At 46.7% G+C, this 26,514-nt stretch overlaps 1 protein-coding gene across 2 annotated transcripts in view; it reads left to right on the top strand.

Annotated features, from left to right (window-relative positions):
• LOC137420882 (proteoglycan 4) overlaps positions 1-26,514 on the top strand; it is a 94,004-nt gene that overhangs the window by 11,703 nt on the left and 55,787 nt on the right. Inside the window, exons 2-4 of one of the 2 annotated variants that reach the window (XM_068106368.2) lie at positions 7,966-8,082; positions 15,276-15,398; positions 15,599-15,886. In XM_068106368.2, the coding sequence (XP_067962469.2) occupies positions 7,966-8,082; positions 15,276-15,398; positions 15,599-15,886 (528 nt within the window). Of the gene's footprint in view, positions 1-7,965; positions 8,083-15,275; positions 15,399-15,598; positions 18,182-26,514 lie in introns of both variants that reach the window. The other variant, XM_068106358.2, reaches the window with a different exon arrangement.

Raw genomic sequence — 26,514 nt, 5'->3', positions numbered from 1 at the left:
CTTAACCAATTTTTACGGCGTAGCTCATAGGGTGGAGCCATCTAGAACAGTGTTTGTCTATCCGTATGTCCCCTCAAACGTATACCAATCAGAGCTGAGGATCTGGTCAGATGACAGGGTGATGTGATTAGGTCTGATGTCATTACGGCGGTATGTCTGCTGACTCCACATACCGCTATTTTAATTCCAATGTCGTTCAGGCCAAACATATAGTCGAACCTGTCATATATCACAATTGCCATGCTCTACCGTAACGTTTTTCATTCAGTGTGAAACACAAACAAACCGATTGTTAAAATGACCATCAAATGTCGAAACCATCGGCGTTACGGCTCTTACATCAAAATGGTACGTATAGGCCTTAGGCTTCATGCCTCACCTTCAGACCACTTCAGACAAATTAAGCCCAGGTTTCTTAATACAGTAGTGTATCGTTTCAGTAGTATCATTTTTGTAATAGTAATAATAATAATATAGTAAATATGACCATAACACTTTAATCCCAATGTAGTGAATGGAGAGTTGATGGATTGAAGCGGTGTATGGTTCATTAATCAATGATAAGTGGTGTAACCATGGAAGTAAGGAATTAGCCTCGGTTTTTTAAAATAGTAATATCATTTTCGTAATAATGATAACGTAGCGTTAATATTATTGTTATGAATTTTGGGGTAGAGTGATATATAGATCAGGTAGATCTGTATAGGTAGTGTGTGCCGATTATCGTGATAGGAAATCCCACATGTAATTTTGTTTAGGCGGTTTATTCGCGTAAGTGTATCTTTGTGACCATACAAGGATGATCCTTGTGTTAACTAGAGGAGGGATTATGTTAATTCCCCTGTTCGTGAGACCTGGTGATTTATCCATTTTCCCATATGGCACTACACCAATAGACACTAGACAGGCCCATTAGCACACACACTAATTAATTCCCCCCACAATAAAACTCACCGGAAGCCAGTTCAGAGCACTGCTGATGGAACCGCAGCCAGCTACATCACCGCCTTGTATAGCAACACACATAGCACAGGCAGGCCGGGAGCCACGCCCAGAAGGACACACCATTGGGCCAGGTGTTGACCAACGGGAAGGCAGAGCAAGGAAGGACTTGTGATACACCGAGGGGCAGAGCAAAGAGCGACCCGCTGATTGGTAGGAATAAGCGACAAACTGATTGGCCACCAACCTAAGGCATGAGAGAGAAGTGACGTGGCCATTGGTGGAGAACTGATCCTGTGATGTTGGCCAGCAGGGATTGGCAGAGAGAGAGAGAGAGCTGACGTCACGAGATGGCCAATAAAAGAACTGGCTGGCCAACATTTTGCCCTTGTTGTCTGGACCCTTCTCATTCTGGACCCTTCTCGTTTGGACCTCCTTCTCATTTGGACCTCCTTCTCGTTTGGACCTCCTTCTCGTTTGGACCTCCTTCTCGTTTGGACCTTCCTTCTCCTTCTGGATCGTTCTTGCGCTTGGACCTTCTGCTCGACCTGGTCTATCTCCCCGCTTGATCTTTTCCAAACATTGACGAGCGACGGTGTGCAGGACGTGACCTGTTGACGGAACGAAGGGAGCTGCAGATCGTTCGCTCACTCACGTGACCTGCCTGGAGGGGGTGCGGACGGCCGCGTGGGATGCCTTCTCAAGGCCTAGTGAACAAGGGCGCATCGAGGCCTTCTTCCTGCCAATGGGCCTGAGACAGGTCGCGGCGAGAGACGTCATCTGATCGAGCTAAGCCCACACACATGCATGGCCTTTATTTTTCATGTATATTCCCTAGTGTGTTTGATAACGTAGACTACGGATTTTTATGTTAAGAAAATAGGCCTTTTATGTTTTGAAAAGCGGAATTTTTTTTTTTTAATGTGAAAAAATCCCGAAATATTTTTTTCCCCCGTTTATTCTTTTTTTTTTTATTACCAAGTTTTTCAGAAATCAGTCAAAAAAAGAACAAAAAATGGTAAGCTTTTTCCTGCACAACATTAAGCACTCTGGGCTAGTAAACAGGTAAAAAATGACGTTCAGGTACCTTTATTGCAACCGCATTGTTTGATAAGTAGAGGACTAGAAGAAATTGACAAGACCCTTTTAGGAACGGTTAAAGTAGGTGTTTGAAATCATTATCTTGGCAATGTTCTCCTTGGTGAGGCGGTGTCGGCGGTCGGTGAGGACGTTTCTGTAGATGGAGAAGGACCTTTCCACGTCGACGCTGACGATGGGGCAGTACCTCAAGAGGGGGATGTCAGCAAGCTTGACTCCAGCCGGCACACCAATGTCGGGATTGCGCTGCAGCACCGCCTTGAACTTGGTGAGCAGGATCTCCTTACGGCAGCCTCGGATCTTTTCGAGCTCCTCCTTGGCCTGATCAAGGAGCTGGAAGGCCTTGGCCAGCTCCATGCCGGCCACCTCCAGCTGCTTAAGGATCTTCGGGATGAACGACATGTGGGCATTTAAGAAGACCAAACTGAGCTTGATGTCCGCCTTTCCGAACAGGTCCTTGGCACTCCGGATTGCCATCGCGTCGTCATCGTTCAGCTGGTCCACAATGTCCTTGACGGCCTCGAAGTGCTCGGCGTAAAACACCGCGGCGTCGATCCACGTCCCCCACCGAGTCAGAATGGGCTCCGGGTGGAGAGAAAGATTGGGCTGCTGCTCCTTCCAAAAGACAACACGCGACGGGGCTTTGACGAACACCTTCTTCGTCGTGGCAATCAGGTCGTTGACGTCCTTGAACATTTCTCGGACTGTCTCGCAGACACGGTGGAGCGCGTGGGCAACGCAAGTCACATGCAGCAAGTCCGGGAAGAGTTCCTTCAGGGCATGGCCGGCCTTGATCATATAGGCCGCGGCGTCGCTGACGAGGACCTTGAGGCACTCCGGCTTGAAATCAGGCCAAAGATAGCGCAGCGTGTCATTGACTGCACGCACGATCTCCCCGGAGTTGGTCTTCTCCAGAAACATGCACTGGACGAGGTGGGGACGAAAGTACCCCTCATTGGACAAGCGTCCCGCGATGATGTTGGCCACATATCGACCTGCCGAATCGGTCATCTCGTCGACGGACAGCCAGATGGGCTGCTGTCCGAGGTCGGCACGGATCCCCGCCAAGGCCTCGTCGTAGCACTTGTCGAGGTAGTGCTTTCGAATCCAGCTTTCATCGGGGATCTGGAGAGTGATGTGCTTCTCCAGGAACGACCGGAGGGCAGGGTTTTCCAATTTCGACCATGGGATGCCAGCGGCCAGCATGGCCTGGCACAGCTCATGAGCCACGACGTCGCACTTGTGCCTCTTTCCGCCACCAAAGTCCTCCATGGTGGCTTGCGTGACCGTCCTCTTCTTCTTCAAGGCCAAGTTGCTCTTGTGGCGGTCTCCTCGGACATGTTGGGCCAGCTCAGACTTCTGCTTCGCCCGGAAAGTCTTTTCACAAGCTCGACAGAAAGCCGTGTCACTCGACACGTACTTGAAGGTGGCCCCATCGCCGCCAGCGTTGAATTCCTTCAGCCACTTGTCACGAAGAGCAGCACTCATCTTGATAGGAGACTTGTTCACACTTTGTGTACACTCTCTCACTGTAGTACACAGCCTCACTGCTGTACACGCTGGGGACGCAACGCATGCAAGTGGACGCAACGTTTTGTTTTTGAGATCGATCGCAGTTTAAAATTTCGAAAAATTCCCTAATTTTTTTTAGCGTTGCCAGACATTTTCGACCAAAAAGGGCATTTTATTTTATTTTTCCCGAAAAAGGGCGAAATTCTTTTTTTCTCCGAAAATAGCAAAATAATTTTTTTGCGCGCAAAAAGCCGTTTTATGTGAAAAAATAAAAAATATTTTTTCACATAAAAATCCGATGTGCATATGATAAGTCTGGTGTGGGAGCGCTCCGAATAGGAACCATAGTTAGTAACCAGCACGTTTTATTTTGTATTATCGGCATCCGTGGCAATAAAGCCTTGTTTATTTTTGTACATAAAGCCGTTTTCGTTTGAGTTACTTTGCAAGGTAGAAGACTGCTCGGAGCTGCCGCGCAGGACCGACAGGTAAATGCTGCCAGCTGCTTCTTCTTCTTTCTTCACCCGTGCTTGTATAGTGAGTCCGTATTTGATCGTCGCCTCGAAGTAACGCTCGATTTGCTATCTGTGACGCTCCCGGTATTAACTGAAAGCAGTCACACGACATTATAATAAATGTAATCGTAACACTAATCCCTCCGTAGTGACTGCAAAGTTACTACAGGTTATAATATATCTTCTATATATTAAAGTAGCGGCAGTTTTGTGTCACGCTACGTCATCACGTCTATCTTCAACTAAAGTATGTCATGTGATTACCCTGTGTGGTGAACACCGTAGGGTAGCACGGATGACCAAACGAGCCTTAACCCTCCGAGGCATTCAGTTCAATGGCGGAGTTAATATGCGTGGGGAGCAAACGGGGGAAAAGAGAAACCGGAGAGCTTACCTTTGCAGATCCCACCGGCAGTCCTCGAACCTGTAATCAATAAACTCACATGAAACGGAATTAAAATGTACAAATATAAACAGGTTTATTTAATAAAATGCCGGTAACAAGGAAACAACACGATAAAACTGAATTCTTAAATGGGACGTCCCCACAGAGAGACTCGAAAAACAGACGAAGGGAAAAAGAACTGGAAAATAAATGTGTTTGGTTATTTAGTGGGCACTTAGCTCAACTTGGCTTGGGTGTCTCGTCAATAATCGTCCAGGCCCTACCCGAGCGCGCAATCCGGACGCGGCTCTGGTGTTGGCGGGAAAAAGGCTTCACTCGCTTCACTCGGCCGCGCTCGTTGGCGTGAAATAGGCCTTACGTGCGAAGTGAACAGCAGGCGTTCAGCCCGCTTTTCCATGCCGTGCTTGTCCACCCGTCCTCTGCACGGAAAACCGCAGTTCCCGGGCCATGGCTCTTCCTCCGCACAACCACCAGCAAGATGTCCCAACACGGTCACTCACGATGAAGCTTCCCAGTGCAGAGAGAGAAAAGCACAACCATTCACTTATCGCTTTCGGAACGAGAAGGCGTAAGAGGGAACGTTCGCTCTCAATGCCCAGACGCCAGAAGTAAGAGGGGAACGAGGAGAAGATGCCGGTACACAACCGTTCACTGCCAGACCCAAACCGAGAAGGGGAAATGTCCTCCATTTCAACCCCTTTTAAACGCCGCTCTGACGTCATCCGTGCCTGCTTCCCCAATCAGCGAGTCCCTTCTTACTGTGCTTTCTGTCAATCAAACCCCAGACCAATCACTGCCCTTCAGAGCGTGGCTCTCGGCCTGCCCATCCTGTGTCCTCTTACCAAGTCAGGGTAATCAGCTATAGTGCTTCATGCATGGTTTCCGGTGGTTTTATTAATTAGTGGTGTAGTTATTGGGCGATTTTGGCTTGTGTCTAGTGCAGTGTCACAAGGAACAAAGGTATAGATTACAGAGTTATTTACAAACAGGGAATTAATTTACCCATAATCCCTAAGCTAATTAACAAGCCCCACCCCTCGTGATGGGGACGAAGGTACAAGCTTAACCCGACAGTCTGGTCTAATACAAACTCTTATTACATGGGGTGGTTCTTCTTCTTTACGATAATCGGAGCACACTAATCTATACATTCTACCTGGTTCTAAGGTAATCATTGTCTACCCCCTACAAACATAATAGTATCAAACAAGCCCGGCTATGCCGCTGTTAGACTTTCAGTCTTGTTTCATTTTTAAAATTAAATTCAGCTGATTTATGGTATCAGAGAACATATGATTAATCATTTAAATCTGCCATTTAGTCCTCCAAATGAGTGTTTTAAATAATTAATTGATTTTAGATTTATTGAGGTGGTTGCCGTGGCAACCAGATATCTCCCCTGTAAGACATTTTAAAAATTACTTAGGGTGTATACTTTCCAAAAATACTTGTTGGCAGCTTGTAACATGTGGTACTCCCGAAACCAACATGTTCAGATTTTGCCAATTTTTTTCGGGATTGATGCTTTTTTCGGTAGGGAGGGAAACGGTCCAACAACAAGATGGGCAAGGAAAATTCCAACAATTCCAACAACAAGGAGAAGCTTTGACGTCACAGCACGGGGAGACCCCTCCAGACCTCAGTGACTCACAACCATCCTCCAGGAGATTGTTTTATCTATCTATAATTCCAGTAATCTCTGTACGTCTGTACGTTTGTCTGTGACCGCTGTTTCTCGACAACTACCGGTCCGATATACTTGAAACTTGCCAGGTATATTGCTGGGGACCCGAGGATGTGCCTTTTCAAGGTTTGAAATTAATCGGACAAGTACTTACCGAGCTATGGCGATTTAGCCGTTCGCCGTTCGCTTTGCCGTTGCGAATGGACCAAACCATTCATGTAAATAGAGGGGGGGGGGTTCTGTGGTCGTTCGCTTTGGCTTTGCGAATGGACCAAACCATTCATGTAAATAGAGGGGGGGGTTCTGTGGTCGTTCGCTTTGGCTTTGCGAATGGACCAAACCATTCATGTAAATAGAGGGGGGGGGGGTTCTGTGGTCGTTGCGAATGGACCAAACCATTGTTTTTTTTTTGCAGTTTTTTTTTTTTTTGCAGTTTTTTTTTTTTTGCAAGGAACGGGCACCCACGTACGGGCACGTCCTAGCTTATATATAGTACGGGCATGCCCTAGTTGTACTAAAGGGTGATTTTGTTGTAGTTGGTTCACGAGTTATCAAGTGACCACTATATTCGTCATGTGTCTGTGTGTGTGTCTGTCTGTCCGCAGCATAACTACCCGATGATATCATCCGATCTTGATGAAACTTGGGTGGGAGGTTCATATCATTATCTAGTTGTGTCCTGCCTAGAGTGGGCGTATTGCGCCCATTGTGGGCGGAGCCACGCCCGAAAAAGATGTCTTTTTAGGGGGTAATCGAGTTCAAGCTGCATCTTCTCCGAGGGAGTTGGTGGAATCTGACAGGGGTTTCGGTATTTGGTTAGGCCAATGTCATGTGTCTAGCCCCACGGAGCTCGATTTTTCATTTTCGCCCCAAGGTCAAGGTCATGAAATTTAGAAAAGTCAATTTTTGATGGTTTTATTACATTGTTCGCTTCCTGATAGGGTGAAATATCGTACATGATCTTATATTATCACATACATCATGAAATACAAGTTTTCCAACAAATTTCAGAATCTTCGACCTTTGACCTTTGAAGGTCACTAAGGCCAAATTTTACAAGTTGTCGGAATCGAACCGAATGTTCGTTATTGTGTAGCTAACTAACCTCATAACTGATTATACATTATTTTCTATCCCATTTCAAGGTCAGTAACCTTCGTTTTGACATTTCAAGGTCACAAAGGTCAAATTTTCAAAGTTGTCCGAATCGAACAGAATTTTCGTTATTGTGTAGCTAACTAACCTCATAACTGATTATACATTATTCTATCCCATTTCAAGGTCAGTAACCTTCGTTTTGACATTTCAAGGTCACAAAGGTCAAATTTTCAAAGTTGTCCGAATCGAACAGAATTTTCGGTATTGTGTAGCTAACTAGTCTCATAACAGATAATACATTCCTATTTATATATTTTCAATGTCGGTTTTGACTTTTAAAGGTCACAAAGGACGGCCATTTTAAAGTAGTCCGTCCTTTGTCATTGAATACCGCTCGCTCGTGAACCATCTTCGTCTCCTGACTTGTTTATTTTACACTTATTTACAGTACCGTATTACAATGTACAATACAGAATATATGAACAATGAAAAATGTATGAATTTATTTTAATGTGATGCATTTAATGTTGACGAAGGTACATACCCCCTCACCCCCATTCCCCCCCCCCCCCCCCGATTCGTGTTCATTCTCATGAGATAAAGTGATCCATTTAACGTGGAATTTAACCGAGGGCCAAGTGTATATGGGGAGATGTTAATGTTTTGGATAATTATGATTATTTGCCGATTCTATGTTGTTGTGTTTTCAGAGTCATGTGAAGGCCGCTGCTCAAAGACATTCACTCGTGGCCTACAATGTTCCTGTGATTCTCATTGCCTGCAGTTTGACCAGTGCTGTTCCGATTACATTGATCAGTGCACTTCACGTATGGATCTGCATGTGGCCAAGAACACCTTAGCGATCACTGCACTTCACAACTCTGCACCATTGGACTCCATTTTCATAGCATGAGACTTGGAGTCTCGAAAAACCCACTAATGGGACTCCATTGGAATACCGTGTTATAGTGTACCCAGATTAACCAATAAACCTGTTTTGTGTTACAACACGGATTGATAGTGATCCACTTGTTGGAACACACTCGGTACACTCTGCGATACAAAAAGTGATCACCTGCAAAATATTTCATCGACACTGAAGTGTGTTATGCACTATACCAAGGTGTATTGTGGATGTGGTGTTTGAAGGTATCCAATGAGCCTTGAGCGATATATCATAAGGAATAGCTAGTCATTTTGACTCTTCAATTGTCATTGGGATAATGAGGGTAACTGATTACCTGTTTGGTATTCTGATCTGAACACATGACATGTTGCTGGGATTCCAGGTTCAAATCCCATGAACTGGAATGATCTGCTGTACATTGTCTACTAAGGTCCTTTTAATCAATGTAAAAGTGTACCAGTCTCCGATATGAGCTTCTCCGTGAGTTTTATGTATTTATTTCATGAATGGTTTTGAGAAAAAACACTTTTATAAAAGAGAGGTAGAGTCGGGAGATGGGTGGTGGGGGAGCTTGGAGAGACAAAGTCATCGCTGTTAAGTCTGTGTGCTCCTTCTGCAACAATCCCTTGGGATTTTCAATGGGATGTTTGGTTTCAAGGGTTTCCCCCACTCTTAAAGTGTGGGTTGGAAATTTTCCACAACGGTGGAATTTATAGACTTTCTGGATAATTACTGACGCCTGATATATTCTAGGGTAGAGATTCTTAACCGCCGGTCCGTGGAAGGAGGGTTACCAGTCTGTGGAAGGGGAGCTACCGGTCCGCGGAAGGAGATCTACCGGTCCGCGGAAGGAGATCTACCGGTCCATGGAAGGAGAGCTAACGGTCCACGGAAGGAGAGCTATCGGTCCATGTAAGGAGAGCTACCGGTCCATGGAAGGAGAGCTACTGGTCCATGGAAGGAGAGCTACTGGTCCATGGAAGGAGAGCTACCGGTCCATGGAAGGAGAGCTACCGGTCCATGGAAGGAGAGCTCCCGGTCCATGGAAGGAAAGCTACCAGTCCATGGAAGGAAAGCTACCGGTCCATGGAAGGAGAGCTACCAGTCCATGGAAGGAGAGCTACTGGTCCATGGAAGGAGAGCTACCGGTCCATGGAAGGAGAGCTACTGGTCCATGGAAGGAGAGCTACCGGTCCATGGAAGGAGAGCTACCGGTTCATGGAAGGAGAACTACCAGTCCGTGGAAGGAGAGCTACCGGTCCATGGAAGGAGAGCTACCGGTCCATGGAAGGAGAGCTACCGGTCCGTGGAAGGAGAGCTACTGGTCCATGGAAGGAGAGTTATCGGTCCATGAAAGGAGAGCTACCGGTCCATGGAAGGAGAGCTACCGGTCTGTGGAAGGAGAGCTACCGGTCCGTGGAGTAATGCCAGAAAATAAATAAATAGATATATCATTTCTTTTTTTTTTACTGCCACTCACCCGCTATTGATGCCCGGCAAATCTAATGTACGTCGTCGTATAATGGAGCAAGTGTATATATGGATAATGTACTCCAGGGACGGATCCAGAATTTTTTGAAAGGGGGGAGTCCAGTAATGAAAGTGACAGGGTGCATACTCTGCACCTTGATGATTTCACATCATATTTAGATAACAATGATTGATCTCCATGTATAATGTGTAATATACAAACCAAGAACATAAACAAGTTGCAGAAAAAGAAGTTAATAAAACAATAGAACATGGTAATCTTAGGAAGGGTGTAAACTTGATAGGGAAATCTGCCCCATTGTGAGTGATTCAGAAACAACACTTCAAGCTTACACTCTTCCTTGCAATATAGTCAGCATAGGCCCCACTGTTCAGACGTGTTCAGAAGTGTGTGAGACACCTGCTCTTGCGCTTGTGTGTGGAATTGGTCTCCCGTTGTAGGAACCGGTAGTAATCACCCATCATGTTTGGGTTGAACCGGCCTCGATACCTAGTTTCCATGACCGATATGTCTTGGTGGAACCTTTCGCCATGCTCATCGCTTACCTCACCCAGATTAGGTGGGAAGAAATCAAGATGAGAATGCAAGAAGTGCATTTTAAGAGACATCCTACAGCCCATTCGCTGATAGGCCTTTAGCATGTTGTCCACTAATTCATCATACTGTTCAGCTCTATGGTTCCCAAGAAAGTTCTGCACAACCAACACAAATGGTTCCCGTTCTGCAAACTCAAGTGGGTTCAGTTTATTTTTGAACTCGGGATCACACATCAGTCCTCGGATCTGGGGCCCAACGAAAATGCTGCTTTGAGTTTAGCATCAGTTTTCTCTGCGCCAAACTTCTCTCTGAGATATTGGAAGCCATTACCGTCATGATCCGATGCCTTTACAAAGTTTTTCATAAGGCCAAGTTTGATGTGAAGCAGTGGAAGGTAGACTTTTTGTGGGTCTACCAATGGCTTATGATGCACATTGTACCTGCCAACTATGTGTTCATACCTTTCAGGCCAGTCTTTTACAACATAATGATTGCTGTGATCGCGGCTGTTCCATCAGCATAAGAAGCACCTGTATTTGGTGTACCCAGCTGCAGTCCTAGGAGGAGAAAGATCACTTTTAGATCACCGCAAATGTTCCACTTGTGATCTGAGTAATTATTCACTTTTAGAAGGATGTCCATGGACTCGTACGTCTCCTTCATGCCGACAGCAGGAGCTACAGGAACAGAAGGTGTTTTGTTACCATTGTGCAACAGAACAGCTTTGAGGCTCACTTTGCTGGAGTCTATGAAGAGTCTTCCTTCATCAGGCACATGTTTGTTTCCTAGCTCATGCATTAGGCCATTAACATCAGCACAGAAACTAACATCATTTTCTATCTTTAAAGAGGCAGCTACATTTGTGTGGCGATCACGGAAGTGGAAAGTTATGGTTCCTTCCTCTAGGAGATTCCATTGCTGTAGTCTAGAGCCCAACACCTCAGCCTTCTCCTTTGACAATGACAGGTCTCACCAGATCGTTTAATTCTCCTTGATTTAGCAAGTGTGGCTTCTGTACTTCAGACTCCGGTTCGTACATAAGAAGCACCATAAGCATAAGAAGCATCACCATAGCATCATCAGAGTTGTCGTCGCTTTCATCTGCAGCAGCTTCTGGTGGAACTGGCACAGGAGAATCCAAGTCATGGGGGACTGGCTTCAGAGCAGACTTACAATCTGGATATACAATTTTTAACTTGTTTTTCATTGAGAGATGAGTCAGTCAGTGATGATTCTTTGGCTCATGCCACGTCATTGGACCAGCAAAAGGCATTCCCTTCCTGTTGCCACTCAACTACTGCGTAGGCCCCGAGTTACTCAAACATGAGGTGCCCAGCTCGTCCTGGTCTCCAACTTTGCATTCAAAATAATACTTGTAAGCAGCTTTCACCCTCTTGGTAAGGTTCTTGCACTGGCTACGTGGAGTGTATGTCCCACAGATATAACAAAAGTTATCAGGGTGATTCACACAGCCTCTCCAATTCATGATATACCTGTAGTAACATATGCCTAACCTGAAAATATACAGAAATATATATTAGGTTATAACCTGAAAATATATAGATACTATAAGCATGATGTGAATTCCAAACTTAATACATTCTTAAAATATATAAATACATTGCATTTAAACATTTTAATATCAAGTTATTAACTCCTCTCAGCACGGAAGCGTCACGCAAAATTGTAACGCCGCGTTACAATTCGGTTCTGAGGTTCGGAGGCCGGATAGATCATGGTGGGAGATCATGGTGGGTGGTTACACCTACTACTGTTCTGGTCGCTTTGACGGTTACCATGCCCAAGGAGTTGCTATAGCTGTGTCCAATAAGGTGACGCCCATGATAGTCGAGGTAACACCGGTCAACGAGCGTATTATGAGACTGAGGATTTGTCACTCTTGGGGTGTCATTTCCCTGGTCTCTGTCTATGCTCCCACTGAGGAAAGTGATCTCACTGTGAAGGAGGACTTCTACACCATGCTTGAGTCTGTGGTTGATTAGTGCCCCAGGAGAGATACTCTTCTAGCCTTGAGGGATTTCAATTCATCGACAGGCACTGGCAGGGATGGTTATGAGGCATGTGTTGGCCCCCATGGATCTGGGACTGTGAACCAGAATAGCACTAAGTTCCTCGACTTTGCAAGAAGTCATGGACTTAGGGTGGCTGGCTCATGGTTTCAGCGCCCACAGCCTCATCGCTGAACTTGGTATTCCAATGCTGGTGGTGTGGCAAAGGAGATTGACCATGTGCTCATTGATGGTCGATGACGGATGCTCCAGAACTGCAGCTTCTACCGAGTGCTCAGTTCCTCAACACTCACCACAGGCTTGTTGTAGCCACTCTGAAGTTGCAGCTCAAATCCAAGAGAATGCTATCATCCCAGTCCCAGCCTCAGCTGGATGTGGGCAAGCTCAAGGAGGAGAGGGTAGCTGAGGAGTTTGCGAGTGGGTTGAGTGGGGTTTTGGGGGGACTGTATGCTTCAGGGGATCCTGAGGAGTTGTGGAGTGTCTTCAAGACCACCATCCTTGATGTTGCCGGTGGCTGTCTTGAAACCCACCATCAGGCGAAGAAGAACTTTGTCTTTCAGGAGATGCTCCATACCATCGAACAGAGTCGCAGGGCCAGGCTCAATGGCAGAGCTGAACTGTTGCAGGAGCTGAGGCATAAAACTATGCTCGCTGAGGGCAGACAAGGAGGCCTATGTGCAAGGAATCTGTGAAATGGTAGAGCATCACTTGTGGACTTGTGATTCTCGTCCTGCTTACAGAGGAATCCATGCATTGCGTTCCTCTAAGGCCTAAGCCTGTCCCTAGGTGTACTGCAGTTAGAGCAGAGGGTGGTGGCCTCTTGAAAGAGGAGTCTGAAGTGAAGGCCCGCTGGGCCGGTTACTTTGAGTGGCTGTACCAGGCTGACCCACCGACTGTTGAGTTGGATGTCAGGGGTGTTGCTATCCCAAATGCTGACCCCCCCCCCCCCCCAATTAACTGTGAACTGCCTTCACTTGTGGAAACACAGGCGGCGGTGAACCGGCTGAAAGGGGGCAAAGCTCCTGGGATTTGTGGCATCCATGCTGAGCTTCTGAAGGCTGGTGGAAATGCTGTACTGGAGCCGTTGCATGCAGTTCTGTGCTCTGTTTGGAGCACAGGCATCATCCCAACTGACTGAAAGAGGGGCCTTGTCCCCCTCTGGAAAGGGAAGGGTGATCACCAGGACTGCAACAACTACTGAGGGGTGACGCTACTCTCGGTGCCGGGCAAGGTCTTTGCTTGGATCATTCTTGAGAGGGTTCACCACCATCTGCTCGAGCACCAGTGACCAGAGCAGTCGGGCTTTACACCAAAGAGGTCAACGATTGACCGTATCCTTACGCTTCGGGTCCTCACCGAACGCAAGCGAGAGTTTCGTGAGGGGCTGCTTCCAGCTTATGTTGATCTCCGCAAAGCGTTCAATTCGGTGAATCAGAATACCATCTGGAGGATTCTTGGTCTTCGTGGGGTGCCACCAACGTTGATAAATCTGATCTCTGAACTATACTCTGGTACTGAGAGTGCTGTGAGGTGTGGTGGCTCCATCTCTGACTTATTTCCAGTTGTTACTGGAGTTTGGCAGGGGTGTGTACTGGCTCCCACACTCTTCAGCACTTGTATGGACTGGATTCTGGAGAGGGTGTCAGAGAGGTCAGGCTGCGGTGCATCGTTTGGGAGTGTCAAGATCTCTGACTTTGATTCCGTAGATGATGCAGTCATCTTTGCGGGGACGCTGTATATTCTTACGGGGGCCCTCCAGGCACTGAATGAGGAGGCGGAGCCAATGGGACTACGGATTTCCTGGGTCAAAACCAAGATCCAGGATTTCAATGACATCTTGGATGCTGCTGTCTTGTCTGTGCCTATTTGTGGCGAATGTGTTGAGGTCACGAAGAGATTCACTTACCTTGGCAGTGTTATTCATGTCTCCGCATGTTGTGAGCCAGAGGTTGATAGACCTCTGGGTCGGGCCTGGGGAGTCATGGATTCACTGGATCATGGGGTGTGGCGTTGCCGGTATCTATGCAGGAGGACGAAAGTCAGAGTCTTTAAGTCCTTGGTGCTTCCGTTCTTGCTCTAAGGACGTGAGACTTCGACCCTCGCCAAAGGCCAGAAAATGAGACTTAAATCCTTTGAAACCAAGTCTCTTCGGAGAATCCTTGGCTATCGCTGGTCGGACTTTGTGTCCAACGAGCGGTTGCTGAGAGAGACTCAGATGAGATTTGTTTCCTGTACGGTCCGTGAGCATCAGCTGCGGCTGTATGGGCATGTGGCTCATTTTGCGGACGCTGATCCAGCTCACCAGATACTCTCAGCAAAGGAGCCTCGTGAGTGGAGGAGGCCAACGGGCCGACCATGTGCCTTGTGGTTGCGGTAGGTTGATCGGCATCTCAAGGAGATAGGGATGGGCCAGGCATCAGCCTGGGGGATGGCCAGATGGCGGCCCCTGGAGCACCGTCGGAAAGTGGATGCGGCGACGCGCTGCTCCGGCGCATGCTCCCATACCTGACCTGACTTGACAAATATGTATTATGATGTAAAGATTAACTGATTCGATTTTGGGATCAAAGGTCAAAGTCTGTAATGGGTCTATAACTTGAAAATGGCTAAAGGGATCTAATTCAAACTTGGTACAGGTATGTATCATGATGTAAAGATGAACTAACTAGATTTTGGGATCAAGAGGTGAAAGGTCAGAGGTCATGTCAGGTAAAAATGTGATAACTTGATAACAGCTGAATGGATTTAAATCAAACTTGGTACAAGTATTATAATAATGTGGGCGGAGGCATATTGTTCGGCATGACGTCGAAGAGTGCCGTTCTAGTTTTTATGTTTGATATCAATGTCCTTGTCTCAGCGAGGGACCGTTAATACTGCAGGAAGAAATAACGAGGAATTGACATAAAAAATATCTATACGTGCTTCGGCAAGTGAGTGGAGTGGAGTGGGGATGAGGGGAAGGAAGGGAGTTCTTTTGAACCCCATGAACCCCTCCCCTTTACCCTGATGAGCTTGTGTAGAGACTCAAAGTGTGCTATCTATGTCTGGCAGCTGTATCCTGTGAGGGCCGTTGTTTCAGCAAGTTCATGCGTGGAAAAGACTGTCAGTGTGATGAGGCCTGCCAGCAATTTGGAGAGTGCTGTTCTGACTTCAACAACACCTGTGTACCTGATGGTGTGTGAGAATTCATCAAGATGCTGATCTAAACACTTACAACCTTATGTTACCATAGAAAACTACCTTTCTGGATGGTGATCCTTGTATAAGACTGGAGTGCTGTTTCTAAGCGTGTCTAAATGTTTCTAAGCATATGTGCGTGTGCACGCGTGCACACATTATCCTCTAAAGTAACACATGTGGGACATGCCTTTCAGATGGAGAATTCGACGACTATTCGGAATTGCCTGCAGACGATCCAATGCAGTGGGATGATCCATGGGCATATCCCGAGACAGATGCGGATGAATATGCGGATGAAGATGTGGATGAAGATGCACATGAAGATGTGAATGAAGATGTGGATGAAGATGCACATGAAGATGATGTGGATGCAAGCACAATTGAGGACAAAAAGATAAATGGTGAAGCAGATTGTGATGAAGAAAGAAAGACGATAACCAATGAACAAATACACCCAGAAGAAGTAGAAAATTCACCAACAGGTAAACAAATATTAGGAACAGAATTAACTCAAACAACCCCGCCTGAACTCAGGACAGAATCACACAGATACACACAGACAGATAGATTTACGCAAGGACAAACAGCTTCACTGGTAGATTTCACGACACAATCGTGGCCGTACACAAAATTACACATGCAGACAGAGTTAGGTGTCACATCACAGACAAGTGTCGGGGTAACCTACAAACACACAGAAACACCAATTGGACAATACAAGACAGACACCACTCAGTCCACATATACTGAGGCAGCCACAGCATTTCCAACAAGGACAGGGATGAAAGGTATGCCACTCCAAACAGCTTCAGACACACCTCCACAGACTGGTACCTGGGTAGATGTGATTACACAGTCAGACATTACCTTGCAGACATTGCCTGGATTAGAGAGATCAACACAGTTGTCTACAGGACAAGAATCTACTCAACAGACAATGGCAGAACAAAGGACGACTCCCATGATGGTGTCAAGGCCTGACGTAACCTTGCAGCCACAAGCAGAATCAGATGTTCCATCACAGACACAGGAAAGTGTTGGGACAACACACAAATACACATCATCACAGACATCTCAGATAAAAGTGGAACATGATACGCATTCGCCAACATTCAATAGAACAGCAAATGCCACTCAGACAGAAATACAGACACATCCAGTCCCAGAGACACAAACACAACCATATACACCCTTGAAGGGACGGACACAACCAGAGACATCTCAAACACAGGCAACTCTAGAAACACAAACATTTTCAGACAAAACGACCATGTCAACATATACTGATAAAGACACAGCATTTCCAACAAGGACAGGGATGAAAGGTATGCCACTACAAACAACTTCAGACACACCTTCACAGACTGGTACCTGGGTAGATGTGATTACACAGTCAGACATTACCCTGCATACATTGCCTGGATTAGAGAGATCAACAACGATGTCTACAGGACAAGAAACTACTCAACAGACAATGGCAGAACAAAGGACGACTCCCATGATGGTGTCAAGGCCTGACATAACCTTGCAGCCACAAGCAGAATCAGATGTTCCATCACAGACACAGGAAAGTGTTGGGACAACACAAAAATACACATCATCACAGACATCTCAGATAAAAGTGGAACATGATACGCATTCGCCAACATTCAATAGAACAGCAAATGCCACTCAGACAGAAATACAGACACATCCAGTCCCAGAGACACAAACACAACCATATACACCCTTGAAGGGACGGACACAACCAGAGACATCTCAAACACAGGCAACTCTAGAAACACAAACATTTTCAGACAAAACGACCATGTCAACATATACTGATAAAGACACAGCATTTCCAACAAGGACAGGGATGAAAGGTATGCCACTACAAACAACTTCAGACACACCTTCACAGACTGGTACCTGGGTAGATGTGATTACACAGTCAGACATTACCCTGCATACATTGCCTGGATTAGAGAGATCAACAACGATGTCTACAGGACAAGAAACTACTCAACAGACAATGGCAGAACAAAGGACGACTCCCATGATGGTGTCAAGGCCTGACATAACCTTGCAGCCACAAGCAGAATCAGATGTTCCATCACAGACACAGGAAAGTGTTGGGACAACACAAAAATACACATCATCACAGACATCTCAGATAAAAGTGGAACATGATACGCATTCGCCAACATTCAATAGAACAGCAAATGCCACTCAGACAGAAATACAGACACATCCAGTCCCAGAGACACAAACACAACCATATACACCCTTGAAGGGACGGACACAACCAGAGACTTCTCAAACACAGGCAACTCTAGAAACACAAACATTTTCAGACAAAACGACTATGTCAACATATACTGATAAAGACACAGCATTTCCAACAAGGACAGAGATGAAAAGGCCTTCACTACAAACAACTTCAGACACACCTTCACAGACTGGTACCTGGTTAGATGTGATTACACAGTCAGATATTACATCACAGACACCGCCCCAATTTGGTACGTCAACAACATCCACAGGAGAGGTGTCCACAGAAGACTCCACTCTGCAGACATTGGCAGAAAGAAGTACAACTCTGAGGATGGTACTACCTGCTACAGAGATTCAACAAATGTACAATGAGACAAATGGGGTCAAATTGACAACTGCACAGACGGATATTATGATGCAAACAGATGCACAAATGATTGCTACAAGAGCAATGACAACATCTCGTGTCCCAACAGTGGTAACACTGCCCGATATAACATCATCACCTGCATCTACAGATACAAGTAGGTAGACAGAGCCATCGGCTTCCACCTTTTAACATTGCAAACTGCTGTCTCTCATTATAAATGCTTCTTCCTTTCTTAGTATTCTTACATTTGTAGGCAGACACGGCCAGGGAAGATCAAACTGGCATTGGTATGGTACTAACATCAATATTGTTAAATTGAGCAGTAAAGATTGTTGTAAAACTGAGAGGAGCATGACATGCAAATGTTTGATGAACGTGGATTTGTCGGTATCGGTTTTTTACAGTCAAACCACCATCTATCCACAATCAGGCCATCATATATCCACAGTCTTCCCATTAATCTATCCACCATCTACCACCATCTCACCATGTACACACCAACTAGCAAGAATCTATTCATCCTACACCCACAATATAGCCAAAATTTTTCACAAGACACTATCTTCCCACATCTAGGCATGATACGTTCACAATCTACCCAAGCAATCCACAAAATACCAACATCTACCCATACAACAAACAACAACATGCATTTTAAGGCCATGTTCCCTGCTATAGTGCAGCGGCATAGCAAACCAATTGTGCATTTTGTGATGGAAGCACCAAATTTGGCAGAATGATAGAATATTATATGGAGAACATTTTCAGATATGGAACCACTTTGTAATTCACCCCAATGTGGCCGCCATATTGGATTTCAAAATGGCGGCTTAAAAATCTTTAATTACAAATATTTCTGGTTCTATACCAGCTACAGCCTTGATTTTAGTGTCTGGATGTACAAACTTGAGGTCAAGGAATTGAATGGTTCTACTTAGAAGTTGATTTACTGACGCCATATTGGATTCCAAGATGGCGGCTTCCGAAAATCTGCTGACCGATATCTCTGGTTCTATGCCAGCTAGATACTTGATTCTGGTGTCTAGATGTACATTTCTGAGGTCAATGAATTGAATGGTTGTATTGAAATATGTTTTAATGCACATAAGCAACTGATAATCCCATATTACGTACATTGTATACACACGTTCAGCAAGAGAACTAGCGAGCGTATTGCATCAAGCCATGCCAAGTGTCACAGTTCCAACTCAATGTGAGCAGTCACCATCACAGGCACACAGTGCTGTGCATTTCAGAGCCGCTTTCTTGCACTTGCATCTCCCACTGCAACCGTTTTCGCACCCACAACAGATGAGTTCATAGCAGGATTTGGCAGCTTCTGGTAGTGTTGTCCACAGAGGATCGAACTGTCCGTCATTGTCCACCCACCCCCAGTCGCATGGTGATGGGAGATAGCAGTGTGGGACAAGAGACTGTCCCCAACAATGTCCACCCTGGTAAGTTGCTCTCTTCACATGTTGTACTAGGGCGGCCTGTGTTGGAGGTATTGCTTCAATGGATCGAGATTTCTTTGCAAAGAGTTTCTTTCTTGCCAGATTCACCTCAGAACATGTGCATGTGCGGTCGTACAGAAGCACTACGTATCTCTCCAGGGTTGCCAGTGTATCCTCAGAGATCTCACTTGGTGCAGATGCCAGGTCCAGGAATGCATTGGTCACTTCTGGAAAAGTTTCCCATACTGCCCATGCTGTTTTCTTGCCACGACCTGCAAAGTTCGAGACGGTATCACACCCTGTGATTGCATGGAAGATTGGCAGTGCCTTGGCTTTGTCTGGTCCCAGGGTAGCAGACAGCTCGTGTGCTGCTATGTAGCGGAAGTTCTTTCCGGTTCCAAGCGCTAACCAGAGTTCGTCCACTACCTCATTAAGCTCCTGGGCCATCCACACAGCGAGAACCACCACATCTGTGTCCACGGTGCGGATGAGTACTCTGCGGTGTCCAGATTTCATAGCAGCTGCTGCGTGGAGCATCATGCGCGTGTCTGCTTCCTCGTGATTGCACGGGGCCAAAGCGGCTGTGTCTGCACATGGTGGTACAGCAATGACCTGTTGGTGTAAGCATGAACAATACCGTGATGTAAATTAAATGTGAATTCCTTTGGTGTAGGTGGTCACGAATAAAACTTTCACTAACACACACTAACATACATCATGCACATTACCCGTTCACCGTCAGTAGCAATCAGCTGTTTGTCTGGCACATCGATGGACTCCGTGACCTGCTTAGACAGAAAGCTGAAGAGTTCCTCCTTGTTCTCGTCGACACGGAGGAAACTGTGCCAGTTGCCTGGTAGGAGGGCAGAGCCAGTGACACGTCTGCGTATTCCCTTGCCTCTGTTGGTCCTTGCAGTTGCCTTCAGGCTGCCTGACTTTGCATAGCGGTCCCACACTAGATCGAGACGAGATCGATGTTGAAGCTGTGACATAATGTATGGAACGAATACTTTTGTGGCATAGTCAAGAAATGTTTTGGTCTGGCCTGGGCTCAGCATTTGAACTATTACAGCTCCATCGAGGATCACAGAAGATACTTGTGGTGGGTCCGACTTTGTTTCGACAAGCTGTTCTAAGGGCTGCAACAAGTCAGCTTTGGAACCAAAGCGGAGCTGTCCATTTTGCGAGAGTGCTGGCGGATGTGTGCTGTTCTCATGTTTGAAGAACTGCTCGAGACCCCCATCTCTGGTTTGGCATGCGATGTATAGTCTGGAGAAGAGCTCTGAATCACACTTTGCAGAGGCTACTTGTTGTTTGCTCTTCTGGGCAGCTTTGACCTTGATGGATGAAAACAACGGGAGTTTGTTGCGTTTGATGACATCATTGAGTGGCTTGGATCTGTCTGCCAGACGTTCCTTCTCAAATGAATGGAACTGATCTCTCCCAATCTGTACAGCTGTACGCACAGTATCTACAACAGCTGGGCCCAAGATCTCCAGTGTGCCCAGGACCAGCAAATCTGTGCTTTCTTCTTCAAAGGGGCTGCCCATCTCTTCGATGACTGTTGTCAGTGCACGGACATCTTGGACGAACTTCTTCTGCACACTGTCGGTTTGCTCATGGTGGTGGGTGTGCTCTCCCCTTTGGCGCAGTTGCTGTGAGGTCTCAAATTCTGTGATGACCCGAGCAACTTCGGGGCCAGCCACCATCCACCGTCGAAGGGCACTTGGATTTTCAGTTAGGCCCACTGCCCCGCCATCGCCTTTGACCGTGGCATTGTTTTGTTCATGAGCCTGGTCTAGGGAGATGGCGGAGAAAGCATGCCTAGTCTTCTTGGATGTGAAGTGCCCCGCATGGAACTTGGCAGCAACATCTGGGTGTTTCTCTGCAATGCCAACCATGTCCCTGATGTGGACTGGTAACCAGCGAGCATAGTGGATATGGTCCAATGCAGCGAACCATGTAGCTAGCTCTGGTAGGGTGTCCATGTACAGCGTGAAGTTGGACTCTCTCAGTGAACATATGTAGAGGAATATACAGAGCTCCAGGTTAAGTACAGTGGCCCAGTACTGAAACTGTGGACATGCTGCTGCTCTCTGGTCACACCATGCCTCGAACTCCAATGGTTCCTCATCTCTTGCAGTTGCTCTTTCGTTGTATATGTCATATGCACGATGCTGCAGTATGTGTAGGGCAGCAACAGTTACTTGGTGGGCGCGTCTTGTACGGCTGACGTGAGCTGCACGCAAGAAGGAGTCTGCTGTGCCAGCTGTTGCTATCTCTGCCTGAACCAATGCCTGTGTCCAACCGCTGTCTTGCAGCCAGTCTCCTGCTGTCTTCAAAGCTGCCATCTCTGTGTGTAGACCACCCAGCATGACCACAAAGAGATCTTCACCATGTGTGTCTGGCCAGTTCCATTGCACCTGCTTGGCGATCGCATAAAGTGGTTGGTCCAGTGTGACGACGGGTATCTGTCCAGGGTTTAGCTCATTGATCGCTGCTTTCACGACATCCATGGCATGGCGGATCATTGGCACTGAGTGGGCTTGGTCATGGAAGAGGGGAAGCAAGGCAGTGGGTGTGATTGTGATACTAGTATCCTTGGCCGATTGGTTCTCTGCGTGATGTGCAGCCCAATAAATGTTTCCTGGATTCTGTGTGTCACCACTGTCACATGCATCCTTCACAGTCTGGAGCCACCTCTTCTCTTTATCCAGTTCAGCTTGTGCAGGATTCCTCTGCAGCGACGCCTGGGTTCCAGCTGGTACAGGGTGGCTTTTGGCAAGTGAACTAACTGGTTGTACATCTGTGTAATACCGTGGAAGGTCCTCCACAGTCTTGACATTTGAGACACCCCCGATGATGACAATACCTCGGTCTGTGCCTTGATTGTCATAGTCTGGATGTTGTATCAATGAAATACCATTTCCGTGGAAGGAGTCGTGTGCTGTCGTGGAACTGGGATTGTGGTCTATATTATCCACAGCTGATGTGGTGAACACTCCACCGCGGAGCTTTGGGGGACAGACCACCTTCTCCGCCCGAAAGCGCTGACAGACCCCGTTCCCCAGCTCTGCAGAGATCCGTAGCACTCTATCATAGGCAATGCTGATCCCTAGTCCAGATAATGTGTCAACCAGTTCCCTCTTTCTCGTATGGGCTTGAAGCATCAAGCCAAGATATATTGGCAAAGGAGTCTCTTGACTAATGCTGTGTCGTACGTCTGTGCCTGCACCTCTCCTCTCATGCTTCACACTGTTGTATTTGAGAAGTTGAGCTATTGTCACAGATGCCGATGCCGATGACTGACATGCCTGATCTTTGATGCCTGCGCCCTCTAAAATCATGGAGACCATTGTCAGCAGCAGTTGTGGCACAGACTCTTCTTGACATTTGTTTGAGAAGGACCCATTGAAAGGCTGAGATGACTGGAACATATCCTTCCTTATAATCCCTGCAGCTCGTGCCAGGTGCACAACATCACTGTCAATATCATGTTGACATGCCTTGGCTAATGCACTGCCAATGTCTTCCTGAAACACCAGCAGGACATCTCTTCCCTGCCTGTGCTCCTGCAGATCAGGGAAGTGTGCCAGGATACGCTCCTTGAGTCTGGTTGTATGGACTCGTGTTTCCAGCACAACTCCGAACTGTTCCATTCTCATTGTGTAGAGCTTGGTGAGGTCTGCCATCTTGAATACAGGAGCAGTGTCTTCTTCTTTAGCAGTTTCCTCTATGTACGTTACCAGTTCAGCAAGGACTATTGCTGAAATGACATGACATCTACCGTGCTCTGGCTTTGCTCAGCAAGCTTTTTTGCTGCCCTCACGCGGTTGTATAGGGATGTCAAACATTTCTTATGGTACTTGGCCTCTCTTGCGACCATGTCCCCGGCACTCAGTTGGGCTAACAAAGTGGTATCCTGAAGAAACTCTGCAGCCTTGCGAACGTGTTTATCTAGTTCCAATGTCGCTGCTTGATGAAACTCCAAACCAAGCTCTTGCTGGCAGAAGAAGCACAAATTGTCGCATATGCTATCAACACAAGCTGCCTGAGACCTAGTAAGCTTGTACTTATCTGTGATTGTACTGGGGATAGGGCTTCCCTCTGAATGACTTCTCTTCTGTACCCGCTGTAGCTTGGTAGTGTTATATTTAACCCTGCATGACTTGTGCCACTTGGCTTGGTGGGCAGCTAGAGTGGCAGCTATCCCTTGGCCTTCATCCAGTCGTTGCAAGTCCACGTCTTGTGGCAGCTTGCCTAGTTTATTGAATGCTGATAGATTGTCTTCAAGTGTCTTGTATCCAGCACCTGCATCAGTTCTTTTCGTGACAGCAGGACACTGTAGGGACTCTCCTATATCAACTTGACACAGAACACAGAGTTCCCAGTCCAGTGGCGTCTTTGGCGTTGAAGTTACATGCTTGGTAACATGAACTAACTTGAACTGCTTCGACATGATTGAAACCTGGATGGAGCAAACAAACAAAAAAGTCGTTTAATTAGGGGTTAATCAACGGACCAGCATGTTTTATCTACAGGACAATACACGACCCCCCCTGAATTTTTTTTTTTTTTTTTTGTATACAAGATCGAGGCTCGTGAAAGAGCGAACATTAATCACACAGAAAGACAAACAGACACATAAAACAAATAACATCGGGAGCGGTAGACAAGATGGGGAGAGAGGGGGAAGGACACAAACACAACATTTGAGAGCAGGCACCGAGAGACATGGAGACATCGAGAGATCTGTGGGAGGGAGAGGGCTTTGGGGGGGAGGCATGTGAAGGGGGGGGAAGCATGTGAAGGCGGGGGGGGGTGGGAGAGGTATAAACATATGGACACTGCCAGGATTTTCAGGAAAGAAGTTGGAATTTCAAACAAGGTGGATCTGGGGTGAATTAGTGGGGGTAGAAAAGATCAAGGTTATGGATCGGGGAAGATAAGAGATGGTGGTGAACAGCTGTTTTAAAGACCTGGAGGGAGGAGAGGGATTGAAGGGAGTGTGGGAGTTTGTTCCACAGGTGGGAGAAAAGAGGAATGAAAGAGTGAAGGTGAGCAGAGAGCCGAGATTTCGGCAGTTTAACCATCAGAGGGTTGCTGGCAGATCTTGTGCGACCTGTAGGAATATTTGGGGGACAGAGCACAGAGAGAGCTGGGGGAGCAAGGCCGGAGAGGAGTCGGTAGAAGACAGAAAGGCCACCTACCTGCCTGCGGTGAGTGAGTGAAAGGCCCTCAGAGATAGCTTCATCGCGGGAGATTCCAATGATTTTGAAAGCTTTGGATTCAACAGCGTGAAGCCGAGCCAGGTGTGAGGCAGGAGCACCAGCCCATAGGGGAGAACAGTATTCCATTGAGCTGCGGATGAAAGCCTTGTATGTGGTGAGGAGCTCAGGTGTGCCGAGGAAGGACTTCGCACGACGGAGGATGCCCAGTCGGCGACTGGCTTTGGAGGCCAGCTTGGAAATGTGGTTTTCCCAAGAAAGATCATGGCAGATAGTGAGACCCAAAAGCTTGAGTGACAGAACTTCTTGGAGAGGATTGTTGAGAAAGTAGATGGGAGGGTTGTCCAGTCGATCTTTTCGGAGAGACATAGTAAGAGAGTGAGATTTGTCAGGATTGAAAGACATGTTCCACTTGTTTGACCAGTCTGTGATTTTGTCCAGGTCTTCAGAGAGTGAGGAGGCTGCAGACTGCCGATCTGAGGGAAGAGGAATGGAGCGGCAGAGAGTGGAGTCATCAGCAAAGAGATAGAGAGGATTTTCCAGAGAGTCAGAGAGATCATTGATAAAGACCAGAAAAAGCACAGGGCCCAGCACACTTCCTTGGGGAACTCCAGCCTGAACAGGAAGGGGAGATGAGAGAAATCCATTCAGGGCCACACGTTGACTACGACCAGAGAGGAAGTCCGCAAGCCATGCATGGAGATTTCCATGGATACCATAGGAGGAGAGTTTGGTGAGCAGAGCTGGGTGCCAGACCGTATCAAAGGCCCTTGATATGTCAAGGGAGACAGCTCTGATTTCCTGTTTGGCATTGAGGACCTCCATCCATTGTTGAGACAGCAGAAGCAGCATGTCCAGAGTAGAGTGACCTGGTCTGAAACCAAATTGATGATCAGAGATCAAGCCATTGGAGAAGAGGAAAGATTTCATATCCGAAGCAATGATGGATTCCATGACTTTGCTGATAATTGGGAGCAGGCTGATTGGTCTGTAGTTGCAAGGATCTGTTTTTGCACCTTTTTTGTGTAAAGCGGTAATGTTAGCTGATTTCCAGGATGCTGGCAGATGACCTTGAGCAAAAGATAGGGTGAAAAGAACAGAGAGAGGGCGAGATAGAGCGGCAGAGCAGGATTTTAGGACCCGTGGGCTGATGCCGTCTGGTCCAGTTGCAGAATCAGAGTCGAGGTTTGACAAAAACTCCTCCACCTTGTCAGGAGAGAAGGACACAGAGTCCAGGAGCAGTTGGGTTCGACTGGGAAAGGTGGGAACAGAGAGAGATGGGTTTGGGACTAAGGATTTCGAGGCGAACACAGAGTTGAGGCATTCGGCTTTGTCACGTGCGATGTCAACTGTGTGGCCATATCTGAAAATGTTCTAAATATAACATTCTATCATTGTGCCAAATTTGGTGCTTCCATCACAAATTTGACACCAAATGACCTCTTTTAGGGGTATTTTTGGCCGAAATTTTCAAATTTTTCACTCCCCAAACCCCTAGATGTTCCCTTGAGCTCAGAATCGCCGCTGTAATGTGTCTACTGATGTTAGAAAAGATATAGGGTGAATGGGGCAATAATTGTGCCTGTAGGATTTGTTTCCGCCACCCCCCCTAAGGGTTACAGATTTTTAAAGCCGCCATTTTGAAATCCAATATGGCGGCGACCTTGGGTGAATTTCAAAGTGGTTCCATATCTGAAAATGTTCTAAATATAACATTCTATCATTGTGCCAAATTTGGTGCTTCCATCACAAAATGCACAATTCTTCTTAAATTTTTGCTATGCCGCTGCACTACTAGAGCGGAG

Source organism: Myxine glutinosa, chromosome 1 (assembly GCF_964187855.1).
Source record: "Myxine glutinosa chromosome 1, kmMyxGlut1.1, whole genome shotgun sequence".
NCBI lineage: Eukaryota > Metazoa > Chordata > Myxini > Myxiniformes > Myxinidae > Myxine > Myxine glutinosa.
Note: the sequence above shows the minus strand (reverse complement) of the source record. Positions and strands in the feature narration are given on the sequence as shown.